General features: G+C 42.5%; 1 protein-coding gene across 1 annotated transcript in view; it reads right to left on the reverse strand.

Annotated features, from left to right (window-relative positions):
- LOC107119417 (dynein heavy chain 9, axonemal-like) overlaps positions 1–25,522 on the reverse strand; it is a 115,729-nt gene that overhangs the window by 3,117 nt on the left and 87,090 nt on the right. The window contains exons 11-12 of the mRNA XM_015421885.1: positions 14,501–14,683; positions 6,609–6,998 (exon numbers count right to left, since the gene is read on the reverse strand). Coding sequence (XP_015277371.1) covers positions 6,609–6,998; positions 14,501–14,683 — 573 coding nt within the window. The remainder of the gene's footprint in view (positions 1–6,608; positions 6,999–14,500; positions 14,684–25,522) is intronic.

Genomic DNA, 25,522 nt, shown 5'->3' on the forward strand with positions numbered 1-25,522 from the left:
ATGCGTGACCTGAGCCTCCATCAATAAGGAGACATCCAAGGTCACACCCAAACTCTTGACAGATGGTGCAAGTGTCAATGGCGCCCCAACCAGAGTTGGTAACCTGAACTCCAGTCGTCAAATCCCCCCCAGCCACAGAACCTCCATCTTCGATGGATTGTCAGCCTGCTTTTTTTAGCAACCCCACCATGGCCTCCAATCCCTCAGCCAGACTTTGTGGGGCGGTAGCTGGCCAGCCGTCCAATAAGAGATACAGCTGGGTGTCATCTGCATATTGATGTCACCAAGCCCGAAACCCCTTGCCAGCTGGGCGAGGGGGCACATGTAGATGTTAAATAACATTGGGGAGAGGAGTGCCCCCTGAGGAACCCCACATACTAAGGGTTGTCTAGAGGACACATCCTCACCCAGTGCCACCCTCTGTCCCCAACCATGGAGAAATGAGGAAAGCTATTGAAGGGCCACCCCACATACTCCTGCATCAGTGAGGCAGTGAGTCAAAAGATCATAGTCGACTGTGTCAAATGCTGCTGTAAGATCAAGCAGTAACAGCAGTGCCGACCCGCCTCGATCCAGCTGTCAAGGTGACCAACGCAGTCTCCATCCCATGGCTGCAACGGAAGCCAGACTGGAATGGATCTAGTGCCGATGTGTCATCCAGGAAACCCTGGAGCTGTTCCGCTACCACTCTCTCAATCACCTTACCCAGAAATGGTAAGTTTGAAACTGGGTGGTAATTGGCTGGATCTAGAGGATCCAATGATAGTTTTTTTCAATAGTGGTACTACCACAGCTTCCTTGAGATCATCTGGAAAGATCCCTGTTTCCAGGGACCGGTTGATAATATCCATCATAGGGCCTCGTAGCCTCTCATTGCCAGCCTTGACTAGCCATGAGGGACATGGATCAAGGAGGCATGTGGCTGGCTTAACCAAACCCAGGACCCTGTCAACATCGGCAGGCAAAAGCAGGTTGAAGGACTCAAAAACTGAATCTGAAGACATTGACAGGTAAATCATGGTGGAGCAACAAGACTTTATCTGCAAAAAAGCTCATAAATGTCTCAGAACGAACAGCCAAATTTCTATGTCCATTTTGGTGGCTCACAGTGAGGGATGTCAAGGATCTAATCACCCTAAATAATTGTGCTGGGCAAGAGCTAGGGGAAGCAATGGAGGCTGAGTAGAATTCCCTCTTTGCAGCCTTCACCGCCACCTCATAGGATTTCATAAGTGTCCTATAAGATGCTCTTGTAGCTTTGTCGCAAGTACGCCGCCAAACTCACTCAAGTAATCTGAGTTCCTGTTTCATCCCCCTGAGTTCTGCTGTATACCAGGGGGATATTTTCCCACAGGAGCACAGAAGACGTCGGGGAGCAATCTTTTCAATGGTTTCAGAAAGACTGGAATTATATTCTTCTATCAGCTCATCTAATGAGGCACTGGAAGGTATGGGATCCCACAGAACATTCTGAAACCCAATTGAGTCCAATAGTCTCTGCGGGCCTTCAGAACCAAGTGGTCTGACCATGTCACCTGTTCCTTCAGAGTCAGATCCACATCCATCCCCATGCCAAAGATCAAATCCAACGTGTGGCCTGCTTGGTGTGTAGGACCTGAAACAAACTGGGAGAGCCCTAGTGCTGCCATGGAAGACACCAGGTCTGAAGCCTGAATAGAGGCGGCAGCTTCATCTCTTTTAAGGCGACTGTTTCGCGCTCCCTAACCCAGGTCTTCGTCATGCAAGCCAAATCAACATTCTGCACTGCAAGATAATCCTGCAGCCTTCTGGTCTTATTAGATTCAATGAAAGGCCTATAAAAGTTTGAAAATCTGAGAAATGATTGGAGCTGCCTGCGCGTCTTGGGGGGCTCCAACCCCAATAGGTCAGCCACTTTATTGGGGTCCATTTTCAGCCCACGGCCGGATATTTTTGTAGAACTCACACTTGGACAGTTTTGCAAACAATTGGTGGTCATAGAGGGTTTTCAACACCTCCCTCACTAGGGCCACATGGGATTTGATATCTTGGGAATATAAAAGGATATCATCCAGGTAAACAAGGGCCCTGTTAAATAGGTACTTATGCAACACTTCATTGATCAAGTTCATAAACACCTCCGGTGCTCCCTGCAATCCAAAAGGCATCACCAAATACTCGAACTGGAGGAGCGAGTTTGTTTTGCTTTTGCTTTATTGGCTTTTGCTTCCCCCCGGCTTTCTATGCCTCGTCCAACCCCCAGGCAGCCCCTGCCTGCCATGGCCCACTCAGGGGCCTCCTCCTCCTCTCCAACGCTACTGTTAGCAGCAGCAGCAGGCCAGGCCCGGGAAGCAGCCACTGCCGCCTTGCGCACCTTGACTGAGGAGGATAGAGAGGAACCACCCCCATCATGGGCCTTTGTGCCCCACGACATCCCAGTGCCCCGGCCCCAGCACACACACACACCCCGCAGCCATAGCAGCTGTTCCTGGATGAGGAAGGCAAGGAGAGGTGGCGCAGCCGCTGCGGTGGTGCAGGGGGAGTTTGGCCAGGGTATTTAAAGGAAGTCGGGGGGCCCAGCCCCCAAATGCCTCACTGTGGCTACAGGCCTGGGTAGGATCCTGAGACCCCTAGGAACCAGAAAAACAATAGTCCCTTTGATATGGATGCCAGGTCTGTCCCACAAAGCGCCTCTGTTTAAATTGGGATGCGGACAGTTGTGACACTTCCAGAAAATTAGCTGTCTGCTTGTTCTTCTTTATCGGGGACAGTGTCTCATCTGTCTTGACAGAGAAGATAATGGAACCTTCGAAGGGTAATTCCTTAACTTTAAGCTTGGTTTCCATAGCTAATGCCATTGATCTTAACCACATGTGGCATCTGAGCACAACTGAGTTCACCATGGCCCGCGCAGCAGATTCCATGTAATTCCATCCCGGAACCTTAGTGAGGGGACGCTTATCTTCTGGCAGGAGTTCCAGGAATGGAAAAATCCTCTCCCATAAAAAGAGCTGGTAACCAGTCATAATGGTCTCACAGTTAGAGATTTTGAAACTTAAAGCTGCTAAGGAATATCTGACCCAGGGTATCCAGCTTTCTTCCCTCTCTATCTGTGGGAGCGGAGTGGTAGGCTTGGTGGCCCTTTGGCTGCATCTCCTCCATAACCACGGCAGATCGTGGAGGATGAATCAGTAGGTAGTTAAATGGCTCCTTTTTGATCTTATAAAAATGTTTTACTCTTCTTGAGATAGGCTGGAGAGACACAGGCTTTTGCCACAGTGTGAGGTCCTTGAAACCCTCCAACACCGGGAATAATACTGGTGGATTCTGAGTAGAGGCGACTCAGTAGCTTATCTTTTGGTTTGTGCTCTGAGGTAATGACTTCCGTCTCAAGAGACTGAGTCATATGAATAATCTGTTCTCCAAACATTTTGAGATCCTCCATGGGAGATGCCGGAGATGGCTTGCCTACCCTCTCATCTGAGCTTGGATCCAATATTGTGTCAGATCTGTCAGATTCGATAGCTGCCTCTTCTCCCCTTACTGTAGGTATAGGAGAATGTGGCCTGTGCATGACTGTTGGCTACGATGACACCCAATGAGGGTAATGATATAAATGTGTGTCCCTGGGGTTTGCAAAGTTGTCACTCCATTCTTTCATATATCCTGGAGACATCATGTATGGGTGTGAAGGCCACTGCATAGGCAAATGGGGCTGAGACCACAGCACCATGGCCATTTGCTCCAGATTGCACTCACACAGAGCCTGACCAGCTACTAAGCTCACCTCCATGTCCCCACCTAAAATAGAAACAGGTGGGGATTACAGACCCAGAGACGGAGTTCTGGGTTTCTCCTGCAAGGTTGGTGTAGGCTCAGGAGTACAGACAGTAGCACTCTGCTGGGAGGCTGATTTGCATTTCTCCTTGTCCTTCCATTTCAACCTTTTTGGCTGGTGGCTCAGAATAAGCACGATGAGGTGGAGGGGAATGCAACTGAGATCAGATTCACTGATACATGGATCCGGGAGGTGGAATCAAACATATCAATTCCGAAGACACAGAGTTGAGAGCTTTCTCCAGGGCCAACTTGGACAAGGGTTCCAAGGATTTAAGTGCTTTCTCCTACAATCCTACCTTAAGTTTTGATACCCTGTCCCCTTGAGCTTTATGGGTGAAGCATTGGCAGGCCTTACATGAGAAGACACTGTGCCTTTCACCCAAACAGAACACACATAGTTCATGTTTGTCAGTTTGGGTCATCTTCTCCCCACAGTGGGAGCATTTCTTGAAAAGGGCCTTCTGAGCCATGGAATGAACTCAGAAGCAAACAAATCTGGACCAATTTCTCTGCAACACGACTGTAGCTGGAGACTCCAGAAAACACAACCTTCTCCAGCAGCAAAAGAGGAACTGAGGATGCAGGTACTGCTGTAAAAAAGCATGTGGTCCCTGGGGGGGACACACAAGCTTTTGGCTCTGGCGCACAGTGCCCCCAGAGACTTTTAGCTATAAAGACCTATCCGATGGCAGACTTGCTCATGTACAGTCCCCATATGGGATTGCACAGAAAATTGATGATGAACATACATGCATATGTGTAGGGAGAATAACCATTCAGGGGACTTGATCCCTTGTCTCCTTCAGAAGCATTGGTGTGTGTTATTTATGAGTTAATGATTGAAGTGTAAGCAGGCTCCTGTCCAGGAAGGGGGAGATAATCTTTCCAATTAAAATGCCATTGGTGTAGTCTTTGTTATTTGACTTCCACAAAACTACTAGCCTCCAAAAATCTCTCTCTTTTTCTGCCAATAGCAAGAAAAAAGATGGGAAGAAAGGAGCTCAAATGGAGCAGTCACTGAGTGACAGAATTCTGTTTGGCTATTCTTTCCACAGTGTAGGACTAATGGTTTTTTCCCTATGGTGAGAAGTAAGGCTCTTACCACACACAATTCATCTGCCTTCAGGAAAATTTATACTAGCAAGGAATATAGGCCCTTGTAAAATCTGTTTGGTTTTCATTTGTTAAGTAGGTGGCTGTTATAGATGGGTCCATAAATGTAAGCCACCCACACAGTAATATGAATATGTACATAAATATAGTACAGTCATCTGCATAGAGGGCAATAGGGGAATTGCTGTCTTTGGCTAGAGTTGTCACCTTAAGTGAAATTTCTTTTTGCAAAGAAGAATAGCTCCCCAAAGCGATTACTCTGAACTTCAGAGCTCATGTTCTTACCAAAGGATTAATTTCTAGTGGGTATGCAGCCCAGAAAGACAGAATGCATATGTCTGAGTTGTTAATTCTTCATATTGTCACCCAGATGTGTACCCACAAGAATGGCTCACTGAGCTACAGGACAGAATCAAAGGGTCCACTTGAATAGACTAGGAATGTCTTTTTTCCCCTTCTCTACTGGGGGGGAAATGAACACACAGGCACAGAAAAGGAATGCCAAATTATTGCTTAGCATTTAGTAGTACAGAAAGAAGTACTTTCAGGGACTGATTGGGAAATTGGTACTGATGCTCTTACTTGAGATGTCAAAAGCCCTCAAATCATGCTGCTACCCACAAAAGAGAGCTGATGTGGTTGAGTGTCTGACTAGGATCTGGGTGACCCAGGTCTGAATCCACCCTCTGCCATGGAAGCTCGCTGAGTGACCTTGGGTCAATTATACACTCTCAATCTAACCTATCTCACAGGATTGTTGTGAAGTTAAAAAAGAGGATAGCAGAATGGTGTATGCCACTTTGGGTCCACACTGGGGAGGAAGGTGGGGGTATAAATACTGATAGGGTTGTGTTTTTTTAAAAAAAAAACCGAATTTTTTTGAGTGACATTTTTATTGTTCCCAGCCTGGAGGCAGGAGAGAAAGCCATGCTGGGGGTGGGTGGACAGCGGTGGCAGGGGCCAGAGGGCATTCGCGATGCTTGGAGGGGAAGTGCTTGGGGGGAGGGTCGCTCCCAGGAGGGACACTTAGCCTGGGGACCCACCTTGACGCTCCTGCAGAGCGCCTGCCCACCAGCCCATCTCCTCCTTGGCCACTGTGCGGGGCTGCTACGTGCCGAGAGGGCTGCGCGCTGAGAGCGCTGCTCCCTCCAGACCCTTTGGTGGGGGGGCTGTGCCGGGGGGGAGGTCTGGTCTCTCCAGCCAGGCCGACGGGTGAAGTTTTGCGGGGGGGAGGGATGGAAGTTGGGGCTTCCTCTGAGCCGGGGGAGGGGGCTGCTGTTGAGCCAGAGCCTGGTGAGAGGCTCCCCCTGGTTATGAGCGGTTGTTTTTGGCGGGGACTTTGGGGGGGGCAGTGGCCGTCAGGGCAGTTCAGGATGAAGATGGCTGGGGGGAGAGAAAGAGGCGTTGGCAGCTGGGGTCAGGGGGCGACACAGCACACAGGGCTTTTGGTGGGGGGCGCAGTTTGGCTCCCTCATGATCAGCCCACTCTAGGCAAAAGTCTTGTTCACCTATTGGGCAGGCCGGCCCTGGCTCCAAGAAAATCCAAAGTCTGAAATTAGAATAAATTATGCTAACTAACCAAATCTGCACTTTGTTGATTTAAATGACTCATGGCTTTCACTTGTAAGCCATAGTATTTAACCCTCTAGTAGCCACCCCTCAATGCTTATGTTTACCTGCATATCCCAGCGTGCTCCCTCCATGAACAAGCCGTGGACATATGCTCCTTCCCGTGGTGGGCTGGTAAAATCCTCACGATTTCTTTTGGTCACATCACACTGTAGGGTCATTTTGTCCAGGGGCCACTCGTTTTTTCGGGCCATGGACTGCATTATGGCTGTCAAGAAAGACTGTGGGTTGAAGAAGCCTGCCAACCACATCACAGATGGTAGCATGAAGTCCCCTGTCCATGTCTCCAGTTCCTTGATACGATTGAGGAGGTCAGCAAACCAGCCACAGAGACCGGCCATGGAAGGATAAGCCCTCCTGGTCCATGACTCAGGCACTGTATCTAAGAAGATGGCATTTTGTAAGGACTCCATATCACTGGTCATGGTTAATTCACCCTGTGAAAATGTCAGGGGAAAAGAGTATGAATTTCAAAACAGTGGTCTCAGCTAATCTAATGAAATGTAGTAAATCTGTAAAAGATAGAATATTTAGAAGAGTGTGCTGTGGATCAAAGTCTTTATTTGAACCATTTCTTTTTTTATATCACAATTAATTAATTCCTCTAGTGAACAATAATACAGGTTATTGACCTTATTTTCCATCAATCTATTATATTATTCACCCCCAAAATTCTTAATAATAGAAAGTGTTCTCAAACTAATCCATTAACTTCTGTTATCCCTAATTTCTAACCAAGAGTTGCTTCCTATTCTGAATCCTATTATCTTATCACACCCGTTAAATATGATTCCATTCAGTTTCCTCAGTTCTTTTCCCGTATTTACATTAATTACAATACATATATCAACATAATAACATACATTGGACATTCTTCCATTTACTGTTTACTATTACATACTTCCAGACTGAGTTATATTTTCTTCCGCTTCAGCGGGGCTCATTAAACAGACCTCCAGTGTCCAAGATTGGCCTAGCCCCGGAGATACAACCAGACAACGCCTCGGACTCACCTGGTCAGTGGGCTGGCATCAGCTGGGTTTGTGGTGGCTGCCGAGTTTCGTTAGTTCAGCTACAGTGGTGTGGTCACCATTTTGGGCTCATGCGCCAGTGCCGTTTGCGGCGACAGTCACCCCTGCTTTCTGCCTGCCACTTCCCACCATTTGCAGTGACCGCTGAGGTAACCCTGCCTCCTGGGGAGGCAACTCTGTTCCCTAGTGAGATGGCATGGCCAGCGGGCTGGTCGGGGAGACTGTGGAGACTTTCCATCCCCCCTTGGACTAGCCCAGCCGCATATGATCCCACTGAGCTGTATCGGCGGGGGACTCAGGTGCTACAATGATGGGCCTGTTGGGAGTCCGGAGAACAGGTGTTTGGACCCAGGAGGCATGGACACGAGAGCCAGGCGTCCTGAACCCGATGTCGCCGGGAGGAGACCTACAGAGCCACATATCACAGCCAAAGGAGACACCAAATGGTGATCAGGAGACTGCAGCAATATGACCTATTGAAAGTACAGCCAGCCCTACCTACTCAAAGGATGTTGTTAGACCATTTGAATTAAGATTGGAAGTTAATTAATTTGATGGTATTAACAAGTGATTAATTTGAGGTCTAATAGGGAGATAGTAATCAACTAAAGAGAGCATTTAATGTATTTTTACTCTCTTGAATTGTCATACTTTCATATTGTTTCCCTTGATTGTTAATTTAATTAAGTAAAGTGAGATTGACTATCCTATTACTAAATTGATTCATTGGAATATTAAATTAATTATTTAATATTAGAATTAGACTATCCTATTGTTGTGGGGTTATTCACCTGACAAATTAGGTAAGAATGTATTAGCTTTACTGGCCTTTATTTATTTATTCACTGGCCAGGAATCAGATTATTATACTAAATTGTTAAAGTGCCAAATATTGATTAGATTTAGGATAGATTAGATATGGTTAAAGATAGTAAGTAATTCGGATAGAGTAGATTGCTAGGAGTTGATAGGATAGCTGTACTTGGAGAACCACTATAGTACCGTCCCCCCTTCTATATATGGTATATTGTGATGACGGCCAGCCCACTGATTGGCCTGTGGCTTAGCGAAGATCATCTAGGAGATGGCTGGGCAAGCAATACCAGTGATCCTGGGGAGGGGAAAGTACAGCAGTGGAACTAGGCAGAGAGTTAAGGGAAAAGGGCAGAGAAATAATCTAGCTTGGCCTCCTTCCAACCTATGTCCCATCCCAAAGGTTGCAGGCAGTGGGGCTAGGAAGATTGACCCCCCTCCGACATTGGTGTTATGGAACACCATGTCTATAAATAATAAGACCACAGTCCTTCAGGATTTTATGCAGGAGCAGAACGTAGACCTGGCATGCGTGACTGAGACCTGGGTGAGAGAGGGAAAGACAGTTTCTCTCTCCCAAGTTGCTCTGCCCGGGTTCTCGGTCCTTCACCAATTGCAAACTAGGGGCGGGGGGGAGGAGTGGCATTATTTATCCAGGAGGCTTACTCCTTCAGGGCGCTCCCATTGCTGGGGATCATGGGCATAGAGTGTGCTGGCCTGGTGTGGGAAGCCGAGGAGTGTGTGGCAATTTGGCTGGTGTACCAACTGCCCAGCACACTGGCCAATAGCCTACCGTCCCTGATGGAGGCTGTATCAGGCTGGGCTTTGGAACACCCTAGACTGATAGTCTTGGGTTATTTCAATGTCCATGCTGATGACACGGCCTCCACTCAGGCAGCAGACCTGGTGTGATCCATGGCAGCCCTAGGACTCTCCCAACCAATGTTCCCTCTAAGCTGAGTTAGTGTGAGCTAGCTCACAGTTTTTTAGTCTCCAGCTCACACATTTTTGTCATAGCTCAGGAAGGATTACTTCAAGGCAAACTGACTTATGCAGTAACCAAATTGCCTGCTCACAACTTTAATGCCAGCAGCTCACAAAGTAGAATTTTTGGCTCACAAGACTCCACAACTTAGAGGGAACATTACTCCCAACTCGTAATGGCCCCCACCCACCGGGCTGGGCACACGCTCGATTTGATCTTCGCGGCAGGGGTTACAGTGGACTGGATCACTGCTTTGGCAGTGCCATGGTTGGATCACTTTGCCTTGAAGGCCCACCTGAATATCCCACTCCGTCCCTATTTGGGCGGTGAGCCTATTTGGGCTCCCGTGCGAAGCCAAATGGACCCAGTGCGGCTTCAGATGGCTCTCCAAGATCCAAAGCCCCCTGGTAGCTCACTGAATTAGCTTGTAGAGGACTGGCATAGCCAACTCTCGACAGCCATTGAAGAGATCACTCCCTGGTGCCCTCTGCACCCCTGCTCTAAGCTCACTCCCATTACAGTTGAAACAGTGAATGAACTTGAGCCTCCAAGCACGTCTTCTTGTCTCATTATGGATTATTTCAGCCTGCTAATCCTAGAGGAAGTTGACAAATTGCTCATCACTGTACTCCCTATAACATGTCTCTTTGATCTGTGTCCGTTGTGTCTAATTAAAGCTGGCCGCGAAGGGTTCCGAGGTGCCTTGTGGGAGATTATCAACAAGTCCCTCTTTGAGGCTGTTCCCGGAAGCACTTAAGGAGGCAGTGGTGTGCCCCTCTTGAAAAAGCCATCTTTGGATCCGGCCAAGTTGGCTAACTATCGGCCGGTTTCCAACTTGCCTTATTTAGGCAAGATAATAGATCCCTTCCAGTCCGGCTTTTGCCCGGGTCATGGGACAGAGACTGCACTGGTCATCCTCACAGATGACCTCTGGAGGCATCTGGATTGGGGCAGATCAGCAGTGCTGCTGTTGTTAGACCTGTCGGCTGTGTTCAACATGGTCGACCATCAGCTACTGACCCATTGCCTCACCAACATTGGAGTTCAGGGACTAGCCTTGCATTGGCTTGTTTCTTTTCTCCAAGACTGGGGACAAAGAGTGGCGCTTTGGGATCAGCTATCCCGAAGGCACCCATTGGAATGTGGAGTGCCTCAAGGGGCTGTGCTGTCCCCGATGCTTTTTAATATCTATATGCACCCTCTTGCCCAGATTGTCCGGAGGCATGGGCTGAGTTGACACCAATATGCAGACACCCAGTGCGCGGACTCTTATCTGGGAGAACCGGGTTTGATTCCCCACTCCTCCACTTGCACCTGGCTGGATTACCTTGGGCAAGCCGTAGTTCTGATAATGAGCTGTTCTTGAAAAAGAGCAGTTTCTGTCAAGAGCTCTCTCAGCCCCACCTACCTCACAGGGTGTCTGTTGTGGGGAGGGGAAGGGAAAGGAGTTTGTAAGCTGCTCTGAGACACCTTTGAGTAGTAAAGGGCGGGGTATAAATCCAATCTCTTCTTCTTCTTCTATCTGTCATTGGATGGCCAGTCTGAATCCAAACTGGATGACCTAGATTGGGCGCTACAAGCTGTGGCTGGTTGGCTTAGGCTGAGCCAGCTGAAATTGAATCCAACGAAGACGGAGGTCCTGTGCTTGAGTCGGAGTGGTTTGAGGGTAGGGATCCCACTCCTGACCTTTGATGGGGCACCACTCGTGCCAGCGCCAGAGGTTAGGGATTTGGCAGTGCTCCTGGACACCTCCTTAACAATGGAGGCCCAGGTAGCAGCCACTGCCAAGTCAGCCTTTTACCACCTTCAGCTGAACAGGCAGTTGGTTCCGTTCCTTGAACATAATGACCTGGCAACAGTGATCCATGTGATGGTCAACTCAAGACTGGATTAGTGTAATGCCCTCTACATGGGGCTGCCCTTGTCGCAAATCCGGAAGCTTTAGCTGGTGCAAAACACTGCGGCCAGGTTGTTGATGGGAATCACAATTTGGGAGCACATCCAACCTGTGCTAAAGATGCTGCACTGGCTGCCTATAGGAGGAGGAGGAGGAGGAGATTGGATTTATACCCCGCCCTTCACTTGGAGTCTCAGAGCGGCTTACAAACTCCTTTCCCTTCCCCTCCCCACAACAGACACCCTGTGAGGTGGGTGGGGCTGAGAGAGCTATTGACAGAAACTGCTCTTTTCCAAGGACAGCTGTGCCAGAGCTTGTGACTGACCCAAGGTCACATCAGCAGGTGCAAGTGGAGGAGTGGGGACTCAAACCCGGTTCTCCCAGATTAGAGTCCGCACACTTCACCACTACACCCAACTGGCTCCCTATAGCATACTTGGTTCATTCAAGGTGCTGGTTCTTACCTTTAAAGCTCTTTATGGCCAGGGACCTGCATACCTGAGGGACCACCTTTCCCCATATGTACCCCAGAGGACACTGCAATCAGGGACCCAGAATCAGCTGGCTCTCCCAAACTTCAAGAAGGCCAGACTGGTGGTGACTAGGGCCAGGGCTTTTTCGTTGGCGGAATGAGCTCCCAGAAGAGATCAGGGTCCTGTGGGATCTCTCACAGTTTTGCAGGGCCTGTAAAACGGAGCTCTTCCGCCAGGCCTTTGGAGCCACCACCACTAACACCTCTACCACCAGCAACTAATATCTATGCTGGCAGAACCCGCTGGTCCCCTTAACACTGGCCGAGCCAATCGCCCTAGATAGCTGCAGAAGGCCGAAGAGTTAACCGGGAACGAGGAATGTACTAGCACTTTATTATGTTATTATGTTTGAGTTTTAATACTGTATTTATGAAATTATGGTTTTATGTGATCATATTGTTGAGATTTTATTCTGTTGTGAGCTGACCTGAGCCGGCCTAGGCCAGGAGGGCGGGATAGAAATCTAATAAATAAATAATTTTCTTCTTCAGAAAATCCAGCTTCACCTAAAAAGGAAAACCCAATGGGGCTGCCTCTCATTCCCTGTGTGAGAGGACTTACTGGGGGGGCACCCCCCTCCTCATTACGCCCACTGTTTGAAGTTAGAATTAGTTAATTGCCTTCTCATACCATAGCACTATAAACCCTATCTATTACTTACCATTTTAGAAAAAGGCTCTGTTTTATTTTAAACTAAATTACAAATCATAGTAAATATTCCATATTATTACAAAATGATTAAATGCATAAAATGTAACATTTTTATCTTTGAATTGTTCCTTGAGTTGGTTCTTGGGAGCCTCATATCTTTGTCAGTTTTCAACTAACCGTCTCTAAACAAACCAAATTCCAAACTATTCTCTGATCTCTTACAATTTTACACATGCAGCAAAAAGCTTTTTACCAGATGCCTCATCAAAGGCTGTGTAAGTTTTTCCTGTCAAGATGCACGATTATATGGCCTAAGGGCAACCAACAAAACCTAACAACATTGTTTTTTAGTTTTACTGCTACCTCCCGCATCCGTCTCCTTGCTGCAAGGATTTTTGGAGGCAAATCTGCATACATAAAGACCATGGTGTCTTCCAATTGCAGGCCCTCTTTTTCTCTGGCGATTTGAAACAGCCGCTCTTTGGGCTGGATATCTACAAATTCAACTAGAATGTCCGAAAATACTCCAGATGGGGCTGTCTTTGACACAGCCAAACGGTAAGCTGCTGTAATCACGTTTTGGACTAGATGATCTGCAAGGTGCCTTCCAGCTCTAACATTCTATGATTCTATCTGCCAGTCCCAGCAAAAATGAAAGCCAGAGATTTAAAGAGGTAAGCAAGTCTTCTTTTGGTTAGTATTTTGTTGAGACTCCTCTAATCTTAGCTCTACGTTCTCTTAGTTTAATGTCCTGCAATATAATTTTGTTCTTTGCCCACGTCTCGAAGTCCTTGACTGCTTTTGTTTCTGTCTGTCTTTGCGGTAGCTTGATAAACCATTTCTGCTTTCTTGTCTATTTCTCTCATTGCTGACGTCAATTCTATTTTCTTGTTCATTGGTTCTACTACTTTTTTAAAGTTGTCCTACTTCTGTTTTTAAATGTCCAATCTCACCTTTTATTGAGTCAATTCCTTTACTAAATTCATTTTTCATTTCTGTGAGGATGTGCATAATCATTGTTTGAAAGCTGGGGTCATATTCAGCTCCTCCGGCCGCCATTTCCTCTAACAAGCATAGCCCCGGCTCCAGTTCTTCTTCTGATTCAGATTGTGGTCTCCGTGGTGATCTATATGGGGTTTTTTTTTACTACCTTTCTTACCCCTGACTCTTCCCATCATAGACCTTGTGCCGTACATTTAAGTCCATATGATATTTTCAGATAAATTCTAGTTTATCCAGAGGGAGTATTGGGAGAGAGGGCATTATGTAGCCAGCCAGAAGCTCTGCTGCCACGCCCCCATTTGAACCATTTCTATCCCATGCATTCAGTCAATACAAGGTTCTCAAAGCAGCTTATAGCAAAAATTTTAAAACATACCACAATACATTAAAATATATTTTAATAGTTTTGTTAAGTCAAAAGAGAGGCATAAGAAAATGTGTGTTAAACTACTGGAAACTGCACAGTTCCTCCCCTTGCTTATTTCTATATGCACACCTAATTCCTGAGCTAAATGACAAATAACCCAGAGGATTGTAGGAATGGTGCAAAACAGAACAGGGGACTAACCAAAAGAAGAATCTTAAGGAAGGACAGAGGGTTGGAGGAAAAGGGCAGAGGAAACACATGAGGCCTAAACAAAAGATGAGTGACAGAAAGGAAGTGAACAGGCTAAATATCAGACCAATTGCTATGAGGTCTCTAGTCCAGGACCTGGTAACCATTTGTGGCTTCTACTGTCATTGCTGGGGACCATCACAATTGTCATTGCTTTGCACCAATGGAATGAAGGCAAAGAGGAGGAGGTGGGGGGTGTCAACAGAAGCAAGCAGCACAGGAATAGGTCATGTGGATCTACTTCCATGCTACTTGCTGCTGCTTTAGCACTGGGGGAACTGTATTCCACCCCTGTGCAGAAAAACTTGTGTACCTAGTTACATAGATCACAATCCACAGCTGGGATACTTCCCCTATCTCAATAAACTTCATTCAAAAATCTTCATAATTACACAACCAACAGCCCCCTACCTTTAGTCCCAAGTCCAGCTCCCTCAGCGACCGCCGGATCTCACTTGTCAGCAGATTCATTCGCTCACACTCCTGGAATGCAACAACAATGTATGGTGTCCTCTCTTCCACCTTGGCCATCAGCTCTGGAATGTTAAACTCATCAGTCAGCTTCTCCAGGATGTCATTCAGTAGAGCTTTCACCTGCATGAAAAAAGAGGCATTAGAGGGTTTCTTTCTTTCTTTCTTTCTTTCTTTCTTTCTTTCTTTCTTTCTTTCTTTCTTTCTTTCTTTCTTTCTAGAATTTTATTAGTTTATATAAAGAAGAGGTGGAAGGGGGAAAGCGCGAGAGAGAAAAGTATAAAAGTATACAAAATTCCAATTTAGTACTCTGCATGAATATTTTATTATTACAATTTCACAGCTATTTCATCTATCATTGTTATTATTCTTCACTTAATCTTGTTTTCTCAAAATTTGAGTTTTAACCAGTCATAAAACACCCTCCGGGGTCTCATAAATTCTTCTTCCATTTTTCCTTTTAATATGTTTGTCAACTTGTCAATTTCAGTGCATTCCATAATCTTTAATATCAACTCATGAAGCGTTGATATCTTCAAGTGTCCTCCATGTCATTGCGAATAGAATTCTAGCAGCTGTTATAACATGTAAAATAAAATATCTATGATTCTTATCTAACTCATCTGGTAGACAATTTAACAAAAATATTATCTGCTTAAAAGGTATTGTGATATTCAAGATTGACTGTAAACAGGTATGCACTTCAATCCAGAATTTATGAACCTTTTTACATGTCCACCACATATGACAATACGACCCAATATGGTTATTACAGTGAACAGTGTATCTCCAAATGGACTGAATGCAGAAATGGACCTTTCATGTTTTTTGTAAACTATATGATGTTTGTTGTAAACTATATGATGTTTGTTGTAAACTATATGATGTTTGTTGTAAACTATATGATGTTGTCTTTAAGTGTACTGCCTCCTACTACCCACCACCTGTCGGCAATCTGCAAGGTCCCTTTAATTGCACTCTGGTAGCAATCACCAGAGAAAGACGCCCGGGATCCATTAGAAACATAGCAGCATATTTTGAGCCTGAATGTTAACTGAGATCAGCATCCTATCTGAATTTAATGTAAGTTACTACTAGGTTGATTAGTTGTAAATACTTTGTAATTTGAAATATCTTGTATGTTTTCATAACAAAGGGAATATTACTATATTACAGATTTCTTAAGACTTCTTGTCTAGCATTTATGAAACAGAGCGCTTTGGCACCATTATTTAAGTAAGCACTAATATTATTGTATTGTCTTTTGTTATTGGTGTAGCATGTATTCTAAAAAAATTTTTTTTTTGTACACTACAGAATATCTCCTGAAGAAGATCCATTTTTTTGAAATGTTGTTATATAATCCGGAGATGACGTTGATTATGTACCTTGGTTCAAGGATTTTCTTATGATTTGTTTATCATGTTGTAGTGCTTCAGATTGTAATACATAGATAGCACTCTTTATAAGTCTTAATGTCTGTTTGATTTGTGGGTCAGACTATCACGACTGTTGGCTTTATACTTGTTTACTGATTGGGTCGTGTTTGTCCAGATTTATTTTGTTTTATTACATTCCCAACACATATTACTCAATTTTTTTAGCTAACCTATCTGGGGTTAGATGCCACCTATAAAACATTTTATATAGGTTTTCTTCTAATGCAACAGATTTAGTCAACGTGATATTTACTTTCCATATTTTACTCCACTGTAACAGATCTATGTTATGACCCACAATTTGCATCCATCTAACCATACACTCTTTAACTATTTCATCCTGCAATTTCAATTGCATCAACATACCATACTTTTTCTTAATAAGTTTCTCTCTTTTACATAATAATTTTTCAAATGCACATTGTTCTGAATAGAATCCATCTGCCTGTTTATCTTTACTATATCTAGATTCCACTTGCATTCTAGTCCACCAGTCTAAGTTTATTTCATTTTTCTTTAATTCTTCCAGATTTTAAGTTATTTTCATCATCTAATAATTCTGTGTATCTAACAACTGCTTGTTGTGAAGTCAAAGTTGGTTGAGAAAAGGCTTCCACTGGAGACACCCATCTTAGAATTTTGGTATATATCAGTGGATGAATCTTTTCCCACATTGTCAGTAATGATCTTCTTATCATATGGTTTTTAAAGTATTTATGTCCAGAAGCTTTCCCATACCATAGAAAGGAGTGCCATCCCAGTTTTAAATCATGTCCTTCTAGAGCCAGTAGCCTATGATCTTCAAGTAGAATCTATTCTCTAAGCCAAATCAAACTTGCTACTCTATAATAATTTTTCCAGTCTGGTACTCCAAATCCAGCATTATCTTTCACATCATGCAAGGCTTTCAATTTGATTATTTGTTTTTCCCCTTGCCATATAAAATTCTGTGTCAGTTTATTCAATTCATCAAAATAATTTTAATATATATCAGTAGTGTCTAAAATAAAAATATCATACGTGATGAAACATTCATTTTAAAAATTGCTATTCTGCCCATTAGTGATACTTGCAAATTTTTCCATTTCTCTAAAACCTTTTAAATGTCTTGCATCACTTTGTTATAATTGTCTTTCATCAGGGACCTACATTTCACTGTAATATTAATACCCAAATATTTGACTTTCTTCTCCAGTTGAAATCCAGTCAACGCTGCTATTTCAAGTCTTTGTTTCAATGTCATATTTTTCATAATCATTTTCATCTTCTGATAGTTTATTTTCATTCCCACCATTTTCCCATACTCATTAATCAAATTCATCAGTTGTTGTATAAGAATCCAATGGATCTTCCAAGATAAATACCAAATCATCAGCAAAGTAGTTTGTATTTATTTCCTCTTACTGATGTCCTTTTAATAAGGGGATCTTTCCTTATAGCTCTTGTCAGAACTTCCAAAGTTAATATAAACAATGGAGATATTGGACAGCCTTGTCTTGTCCCTTTTTCAATCGATATACCATCAGTCCATTCATTATTTACTACTACTTTCACTTTCTGCTTTATGTATATAGCTTCAGTCGCCCTTATGAAATTAATCCCGAAATCCATTACCATCTGCTGAATAATAAATTGCCAGCTGACATTCTCAAATGCTTTTTCAGCATCCAAAAATATCAAAGCCATCTTCTTCTCAGGATGAGTTTCGTAGTATTCTAAGATATTTAAAAGAAGAAGAGAAGAAGAAGAGATTGGATTTATACCCCACCCTTCACTACCCAAAGGTGTCTCAGAGCGGCTTACAAACTCCTTTCCCTTCCCCTCCCCACAACAGAAACCCTGTGAGGTAGGTGAGGCTGAGAGAGCTCTTGACAGAAACTGCTCTTTTTCAAGAACAGCTCTTATCAGAACAACGGCTTGCCCAAGGTCATCCAGCCAGGTGCAAGTGGAGGAGTGGGGAATCAAACCCGGTTCTCCCAGATTAGAGTCCGCGCACTTAACCACTACACCAAATGGTTCTCACATTATTCTTTAGTTGTCTCTTAGGTAGAAAACCTGCCTGGTCCTGATGTATAAAGTCTATTTAAAAAAATTCAATCTTACAGCCAAAATAGTTGCAAATATTTTATAGTCATAAATTTTGTAGTCTGTAATTTCCATCATTGTTATAGGGTCATTCATCACGTTTCTGCTTTCTTCCGATAGTGTGGGTAAGTCCTGTTAACAAAAATACTGTTTCTGGATTTCCTTGGAGATTTCCGTTCTTTTATATAGTTTCATATAAAAATCTTGAATTATTTCCTTTAATCCATTCTTAGAAATTCTTCTTTTCTACCTTTATCATACAATGAATGGATCATCTTTTTCTCTTTCTCTTTTCTTAATTTATAAGTCAACCATCATCCTGGTTTATTGGCCTTTTCAAAATAATCCTGTTTAGCAAATTTAATATTTTTTGCCATTTCTTCTGATAAGAATAGATTAAGGTGATGCTGAAGTATTTTAATCTTCGTCTTTAAATTCTCATTTGAAGGCTACAGCTTTAATTATTTCTTTTTATTCTGAATCGCATCCAATATATCTTGAAATATTCTCATTCCTTCCCTTTTCTTTCCTGCTGCAAATTTAATTGCCAGTCCTCTAAAAAAAGCTTTGCTTGCGTCCTAAACCATCTTCATCCATGTCTCTCCATTCATATTTTGTTTTTTAAAAGTCTTCATTTCTTTCTTAGCCATCTCTAGAAATTGTCCATTTATAAGTAATTGTGTATTCAACCTCCAGATAAATTTTTTTGGATTATCTTTAATCTTCAATAGTAGTGGGTTGTGATCTGCAAACGTTTGTGGCATAATATCAATATCTTCAATTTCCTGAAAGAGATTTGATGTAATCCAACACATATCAATTCTGGACCAAGATTTATGTCTATCACAATAGAAAGTATAGTCTTTTCCAGTTGGGTTTGTGGTTCTCCAAACATCAATCAATTTGTATTCTTCAGCCAGTTCTAAGAAAGATCTTGGAAGTAAGCCTTTAGAAGTCTTAATCTTCTTAATAGTTTTCCTGTCTAGGAACAGGAATTAAACTAGAAACAGAATTAAAATCACTGATCATACACATATCCATGTAATCATATTTTGTTATAGTTTCTTTCACCACTACAAAAAATTTCCCATGATTCATTCAGTGCATATATCACCACCAATAGAATTTTCCTGTCTCTAATATCTATTTCATGTAGAAGAAGTCTTACATTTTCTAATGAAGATACTGAAATAGGTTTCAGTTTTTCTTTAACATAGACACGTAGTCCTCTTTTCTTTACATTGTCCAAAGCAGTAAATAACTTACCAAATTTCTTATTGACCAGATAGTGTTCATTTTTACGTCTAATATGCATTTCCTGCAAACATATGATATGGGGATCTATCTTCTTAAGTTGTTTAATTATATTTTGTCTTTTCTCAGGTGAATTTAGTCCATTTACATTTGCCGAAAATATCTTGATTGTTGATAGGTCCATTGTGGTCGATTCTTGTTAATACCATTTCTATTTCTTGTCATTCTTTGTGGCCTTCCTTCCATGGATGATTTTTTGGATGTACTGCCCTCAAGTTCTTCATCTGAAGCTGTTGAGTAAGCCGATGCTTTCTCCTTCTTTTTCTGTTGTTGAGGCTTTTGTTTTAACCTTCTTTGTTTCTCCTCACTGCAGAAGCTTTCCATAACGGTCCAAAAAGTCTGAATCTTTGGCCTTCAAACATGAAGAAAATTCTTTTTGGAATAAGCCATTGAAATGTAATTGAATTTGCTGTAGGTTTAGAAGTCAAAAATATATACTTTCCTTCTTTGTCTCATTTTTCAAGGAATTTCTCTTATAATCTTTATTTCTTTGTCCTGTATTTTAAGAGTATTATTCTGTTCTTCTTTCCACACCCGATCTCTGACTGTCTTCTTGGTGAATTTCACATGCACTTCCCTTGGAAGATTCTTCTTCCTTGCATAAGCAGAGTTAGCTCTATATAAGAAGTCAATTTCCCTCTCCATTTCTTCATATTCAACTTCCATGAAAGCTGCCAATCCTTCTGCCATAACTCTGATTAGCTCTTCTCCTTTTTGTTCAGGCACATTCTGAAATCTCAGCACATAAGCCGCTATATCCATTTCCAGCTGAATCAGAGAGTCCAAAGCGGTCTTCTGTCTGGAAGAATACAGATGAGCAGAGCCAAGCCAGGCTCCTCTAAATCAACCAACCAAAAGGATTATTACTGACTAAATACCTACAAGCTTTCAAAGTGTCTTTTTATAGAGATGATTTAGAAATGGCCACACATTATGCAGGAGCTTACTCTATCCTATCCTTCTGATTCTCCCCCATGCCTCATTGTAAGGCTGGGCTACAGTGAGATGGATGAGGCTACAAAAGTAAAATCAAACAGAAGAGCATGCTATATTGCACCATTTATAAGCAATTTTATTCATATGTTATTGACAAATGCAGGAAATTATTTTAAATGGAATTTTAAGGTAAGCTATCTCAGCCCACTACAAACAAGACAAGAAATCATCATCAGTCTCCAGGTTCCCTGGAACTTAAATGTGGAAGCATGGTTATCTTCACACCTTAGAAGATATCCTCAGTTGGTGCCCAACTACATGACACATTTTTCCCCAGTATGTCCCTAGGACCAGTTGACAGGTGTGATCTGGGAGTGCTGACCTTCCCTGCCATGCATGGGTCTAATTTGGATCATTACATGGGAAGAGGGAGATTAAGCCTCCTCCCATTGCCATTTTCCTTTTTTTTTAAATGGAAGATTTTTATTATTTTCAAACAAAACATACATACATATATGAAAGTTATACGTAATATTTTTCCTTTAAACTACCTCATACATACATACAAACCTGCATATCGTGCTTACTATCATAATATAGTGGCTGTTTAAGCAACCTCTAAGTATTACACTATTGTTTTTCTATAAAACTATCTCATAGGTTAACAAATTTTCTAATAGTTACTTTCTTGTCTAAGCAATCTACAATCATTTAGTTATTGTTCCCCTACATCTAAAATCGTTACACCAGATTAAATGCAATACATCAATTGCTTTTCAATGCTCAAACTTAATGCAAAACAGAAATACAAATGTCTTCTTCCAGTTTTAATTTACAGTTTGTTATATAATTTTCAATATCATCTCCACAAATCCCCATCAAATTATTTATAAGTTATTAAATTTAAATGTCTTCAGTATAATCCTTAATTTTTAAATTATAATCCTTTATACCAGTCTAATTGCCACTCAGTTTATACACATCAGATAACATAGCCTTAATCAGTCCTAGCCAGTAATACAAGTCTAGGGGTTTCTAAACCCATTCTTATTTATAAAATTTGTATCTCTTCTTCTTCTTCTGGATCCTTTTCTTCAATATAATTTTAAATCTATGCTGTTCATTCTTGTAGATGAGGAGATTTTCCGTTAAATCTCGCCTTCCATATTTCATCCTTGCGGTAGTTATATACTCCATAAATTGCCATTCTTGTGGCCCTGGTTTTCCATTGAAGATTTTAAAAGTTCCAGCTTTTAGATGCTCTTCAAATGCTTCACTGTGGTTCTCTGAGTCTCTGTTTTTCCTCTGTTTTGATTAGTCCATTCTTCCACGAGATTGATTCGATTGCTTAAAGTCTTTTTTGGAATTTTGATCCAATTCTGGGACAGTTCCAATTCGTGCTGGTTTAATCTGCCAATCCTCCTGAATAGAGAAATATAGGTTCTCCAATGCCAGACTGACAGCTTGTGAAATTGCCGTGCTAAGTTCATCACATAATACCCGTGTCCAGTAGGTGTCACCAAAGCTATCTCCAAACACTTGAGTTGGCATTTTTCCCAATGCGGTTTGTATTTTTTTCAATAGTCTCAACAGCAGTTTCTCCAGAGAAGTTCACACACAAAAGTCTCTCAACAGCAGTCAGGTGATCAAAAGTTGTTGTAAAGGCCTTTCAACATAGTTTTTAATAGGTTCAATGGGACATTTAGTAATTAGGGTAATTCTAATACAAAGTTCAGATTTAAAAGTCTCTTTTTCTCAAAGACAATCTGTACTCCTTTAGGGAAGCGTATCTTCCATTAAAGTCCTTTGCCTTACTGTTAACATCTACAGACCAATTGTCTTTCAAGCTGTCTGCCACAGCAGAGAATTTATGATAAAGACTAATCAGCTTGCACCTCTATTCAATTCTCCACGGCAAAGCATGATGTCATAATGGGTTGTCACTCTAAATATCTTTCTTTGTAGGAGGAGAAAAAATTATAGCTCTCTTGTAGAAGCTTAAACAATAGTCTTCCTTCACCCCAGAAAATATTTATCTCAGCATACTTTTCACAGGACTTATCTTGTTTCTGTCGTTTCACCGGGGGGGGGGGATTCCACCTCTCCTTCTCTGTTTTCTGCTTCTGTGACAATTCAGGGCTTCCAGCCACTTTTGCCTCAAGCAGGGGGCCCAAATCAAGTCCCTTGCTCCAGTCTCCCCTCCAGGAGGTCCAGTGGGTCTCGGGATACCCAAAAAAACCCCTAAAAAGAACGAAGAGTCAATCATAACCAGGAGCTATTCCTGGTGTTGACTGTCTTGATGTGCTGATGCCCCGCCCTCCCATTGCCATTTTCCTGACATGAAACACCTCCAGAGAGTAGTACACATTACATTTCCAAAACAGAGTAAGTTATAAGTCTTTTTACATTATTTTTCTGTTTGGAGAGCATTTTTAGTAACCCATGTTAATGTCACACTGGGGTTAGTAGGATACTAGTTTAATGAGACGTTAGGATTCCTCTGCTCATCATTTAAATGGGACAGAAAGCACTCCAATCCATTCTCTTGTGGGGTATTTTCTGCATTTATGCAATCCTCTCTTTTTTGCCCTCCATTTCTTATTAGGTTCCTCTTTCAGATGAAGGCCAAATACACATATTCTATTTAAAGTTTTTCAGTCTTTCTTCTGCAGTTATGTGCATGTATGATAATCAGAAAGGCAGTTTTAAATACTTATGTACCAGCCTTTAATGCCCTTCATTGCTGCGGCAGTATTTTTGCATTTACCCTGAATGTATGATTTCAGGCAACATTCAGCAAGTCCATCGTCTCTCTTCCTATCAAGATCAGATGCACATTGAAAAAAATGAGACCCGACCTTCACTTTTGACATCAAATGCAACCTGCTCACTCATACTGATATCTCTTCTGATGGATTTCCATTCATGATTGAGGGAAAAGGAGAAAAATCATGGAGTATCAAAAGCTGAAAGTTTAGCATAAGAACGAGTGTGTTCAGAAAACCATTTGGCACAAAATGTACATTCCTTTTGCTGTAGGCTACAAAACAGTGTTGCTACTGATATTTTACCTAAAGCAAAAACTATAAACAAATATGGAGGGTCCTCATTAGGTGAACTGTCAAAAGAATTGTGAAAGGAACCTCCGGCAAATGTCGGTGGGAGAAATCTCACTCCCACCCCTCTGATCTGAGGCTGGCCATAGCTGGCTTTCCAGATCCTGTTTTGAATCAGATAACATCGAGCAAGTGAGTTATTTATGACTATGTGTCCATAGAGAAGCCTGCTCATCTTTTTTTTTTTTCTTCCCTCCTTTCCTCCCTGATTTATTCAAGTTTATTACAATATAATTTGGCACTTTTTAATAAAAGCTTTTTACTCCTTTTACAAAGACATTGAGAAGAGTAAAGAGACTCTATGAGGCTATGTATTTCCCAGTTGCTGCCCGGATGGGCATAGGTCATTATTTGGACTAGCTGGATAATGAAACAATTCTCTGAACTAATGTAATTGGAAGCTTTGGACTAAAGAGAGCAATATAATTGGACTCTGTGACATAAGAAAGATTTATTACTGCTTCTACCATTGTTTTGAAGATAAAACATAACTTACCACTTGGCTGATGCTTATATACTCTCCGATAAAAGAGCCAGCAAGACTGAGACACTTGTTTGAATCTTTCATCCTTCCTTGCCAGGCTCAAAGCTGATACTTTGTTTTGACTCCTGAGGGAGAGGTTGGCTTTTTTAAAGAGGGCAAACGCTTCTTTGTTTATTTGTGGTTCGTTAATATTACCTCTTCTTTACTGATGAATGTTCACCTGCTTGTATACACGGAACCTCCATTGATTTAGATCCTTCTTTCTGTCACCTGATATGGTAAATTTTAGTTTTTTGAAATATTTCCTGTTTGGAGGATTAGAAGGGTTCTAAACAGAGGAGTTTCTCTTTCTGAAAACACTTCCTGTTCGATTGCTGTATACCAGTCAAAAGTGGTCAGAGCAAGTTAGATCCAGATGTGCTAACTTTTGTTATGGTCTCTACTGCCACCTCATGGAAATTAACACCCTGGAATTATAATTAAAGCTGGATCTTGCTGTTTATTCATGTATTCTCGATTGGAGAACTCAAATAGCTGGAGGCCTCTTAAAAGCAGACTATGTATATTGGACTCAGGGTTTGCTCTTGACTGAAGACATCCCCAAACAAAGGCAAAGACAAGAACTTATTCTCTTTAACAACATTAATAAAAGTTTAACACTGGCTGCGGTCGCACGGAACATTTGCCACGCAAGAGAGATGGAAGACAGGTGGAGTTTCTGGGCGCGATCTCACCGGCACATCTGGGAAGCGTAGCACTTCCGTGGCACAACCGAGGCTTCCCGCCGAAAACACGCAGCAAAAAACTGGTACCTCGGAGGTACTAGTTTCCGGAAACTGCGGGGCAAGGGCGGGCGTCTGATCGCGTTTCCGGTAGCATCCGGCGCCCGCCCATGTCCCCTTGCTAAAAAGGTTTCCCCCCCCAAGTCTCCGTAGATGCACACATGCACCCAACGGAGCATGCGCATTTGTCGTGTACACAAAAAAAGAAAAGCCGTTTGCCGCACCGTGCGCTTCTTCGTTGCACGCAGGCGTGTCCTGTGATCGGCACCTCAACCAGACATATTTAAATTGAATCTCATCCTGGTCTTTCATTACCCATTCTGTCCCTTCCTTTTTTATCAAGTCTCTGTATGGCAATAATTCTTCACCTCTTTGTCTTGTGTATTGTGTAATAACTTCTGCTGGTACAATCCAAAGTGGTCTTGCTTCGTGAAAAAATCTTTTATATCTCGACCATACTCCAAAGAGAGATCTTCTTACAAAATGATGTTTAAAAAATTTGTCCATTTTAGTTTTTTCGTACCATAGGTATGCATGCCAACCAAATCTGCAATCATGTCCTTCCAAGGCTAATAGTTTTTTGTTATCCAAAGTCACCCATTGTTCTAACCACGTTAGACAAACTGCCTCATAGTATAATCGCAGATTCGCTAATTGTAGACCTCCCCTCTCTTTAGCATCACATAGTATCTTCATCTTAATTCTTGGTTTTCTTCCTGCCCAAACAAATTTTGATAATTCTCGTTGCCATCTGTTCAAGACCTCTATTTCCTTCAGTATCGGGATGGTTTGAAACAAAAACATCA

The sequence above is a fragment of the Gekko japonicus genome, unplaced genomic scaffold, assembly GCF_001447785.1.
Source record: "Gekko japonicus isolate JY-2015 unplaced genomic scaffold, Gekko_japonicus_V1.1 scaffold820, whole genome shotgun sequence".
In the NCBI taxonomy this organism is placed as follows: domain Eukaryota; kingdom Metazoa; phylum Chordata; class Lepidosauria; order Squamata; family Gekkonidae; genus Gekko; species Gekko japonicus.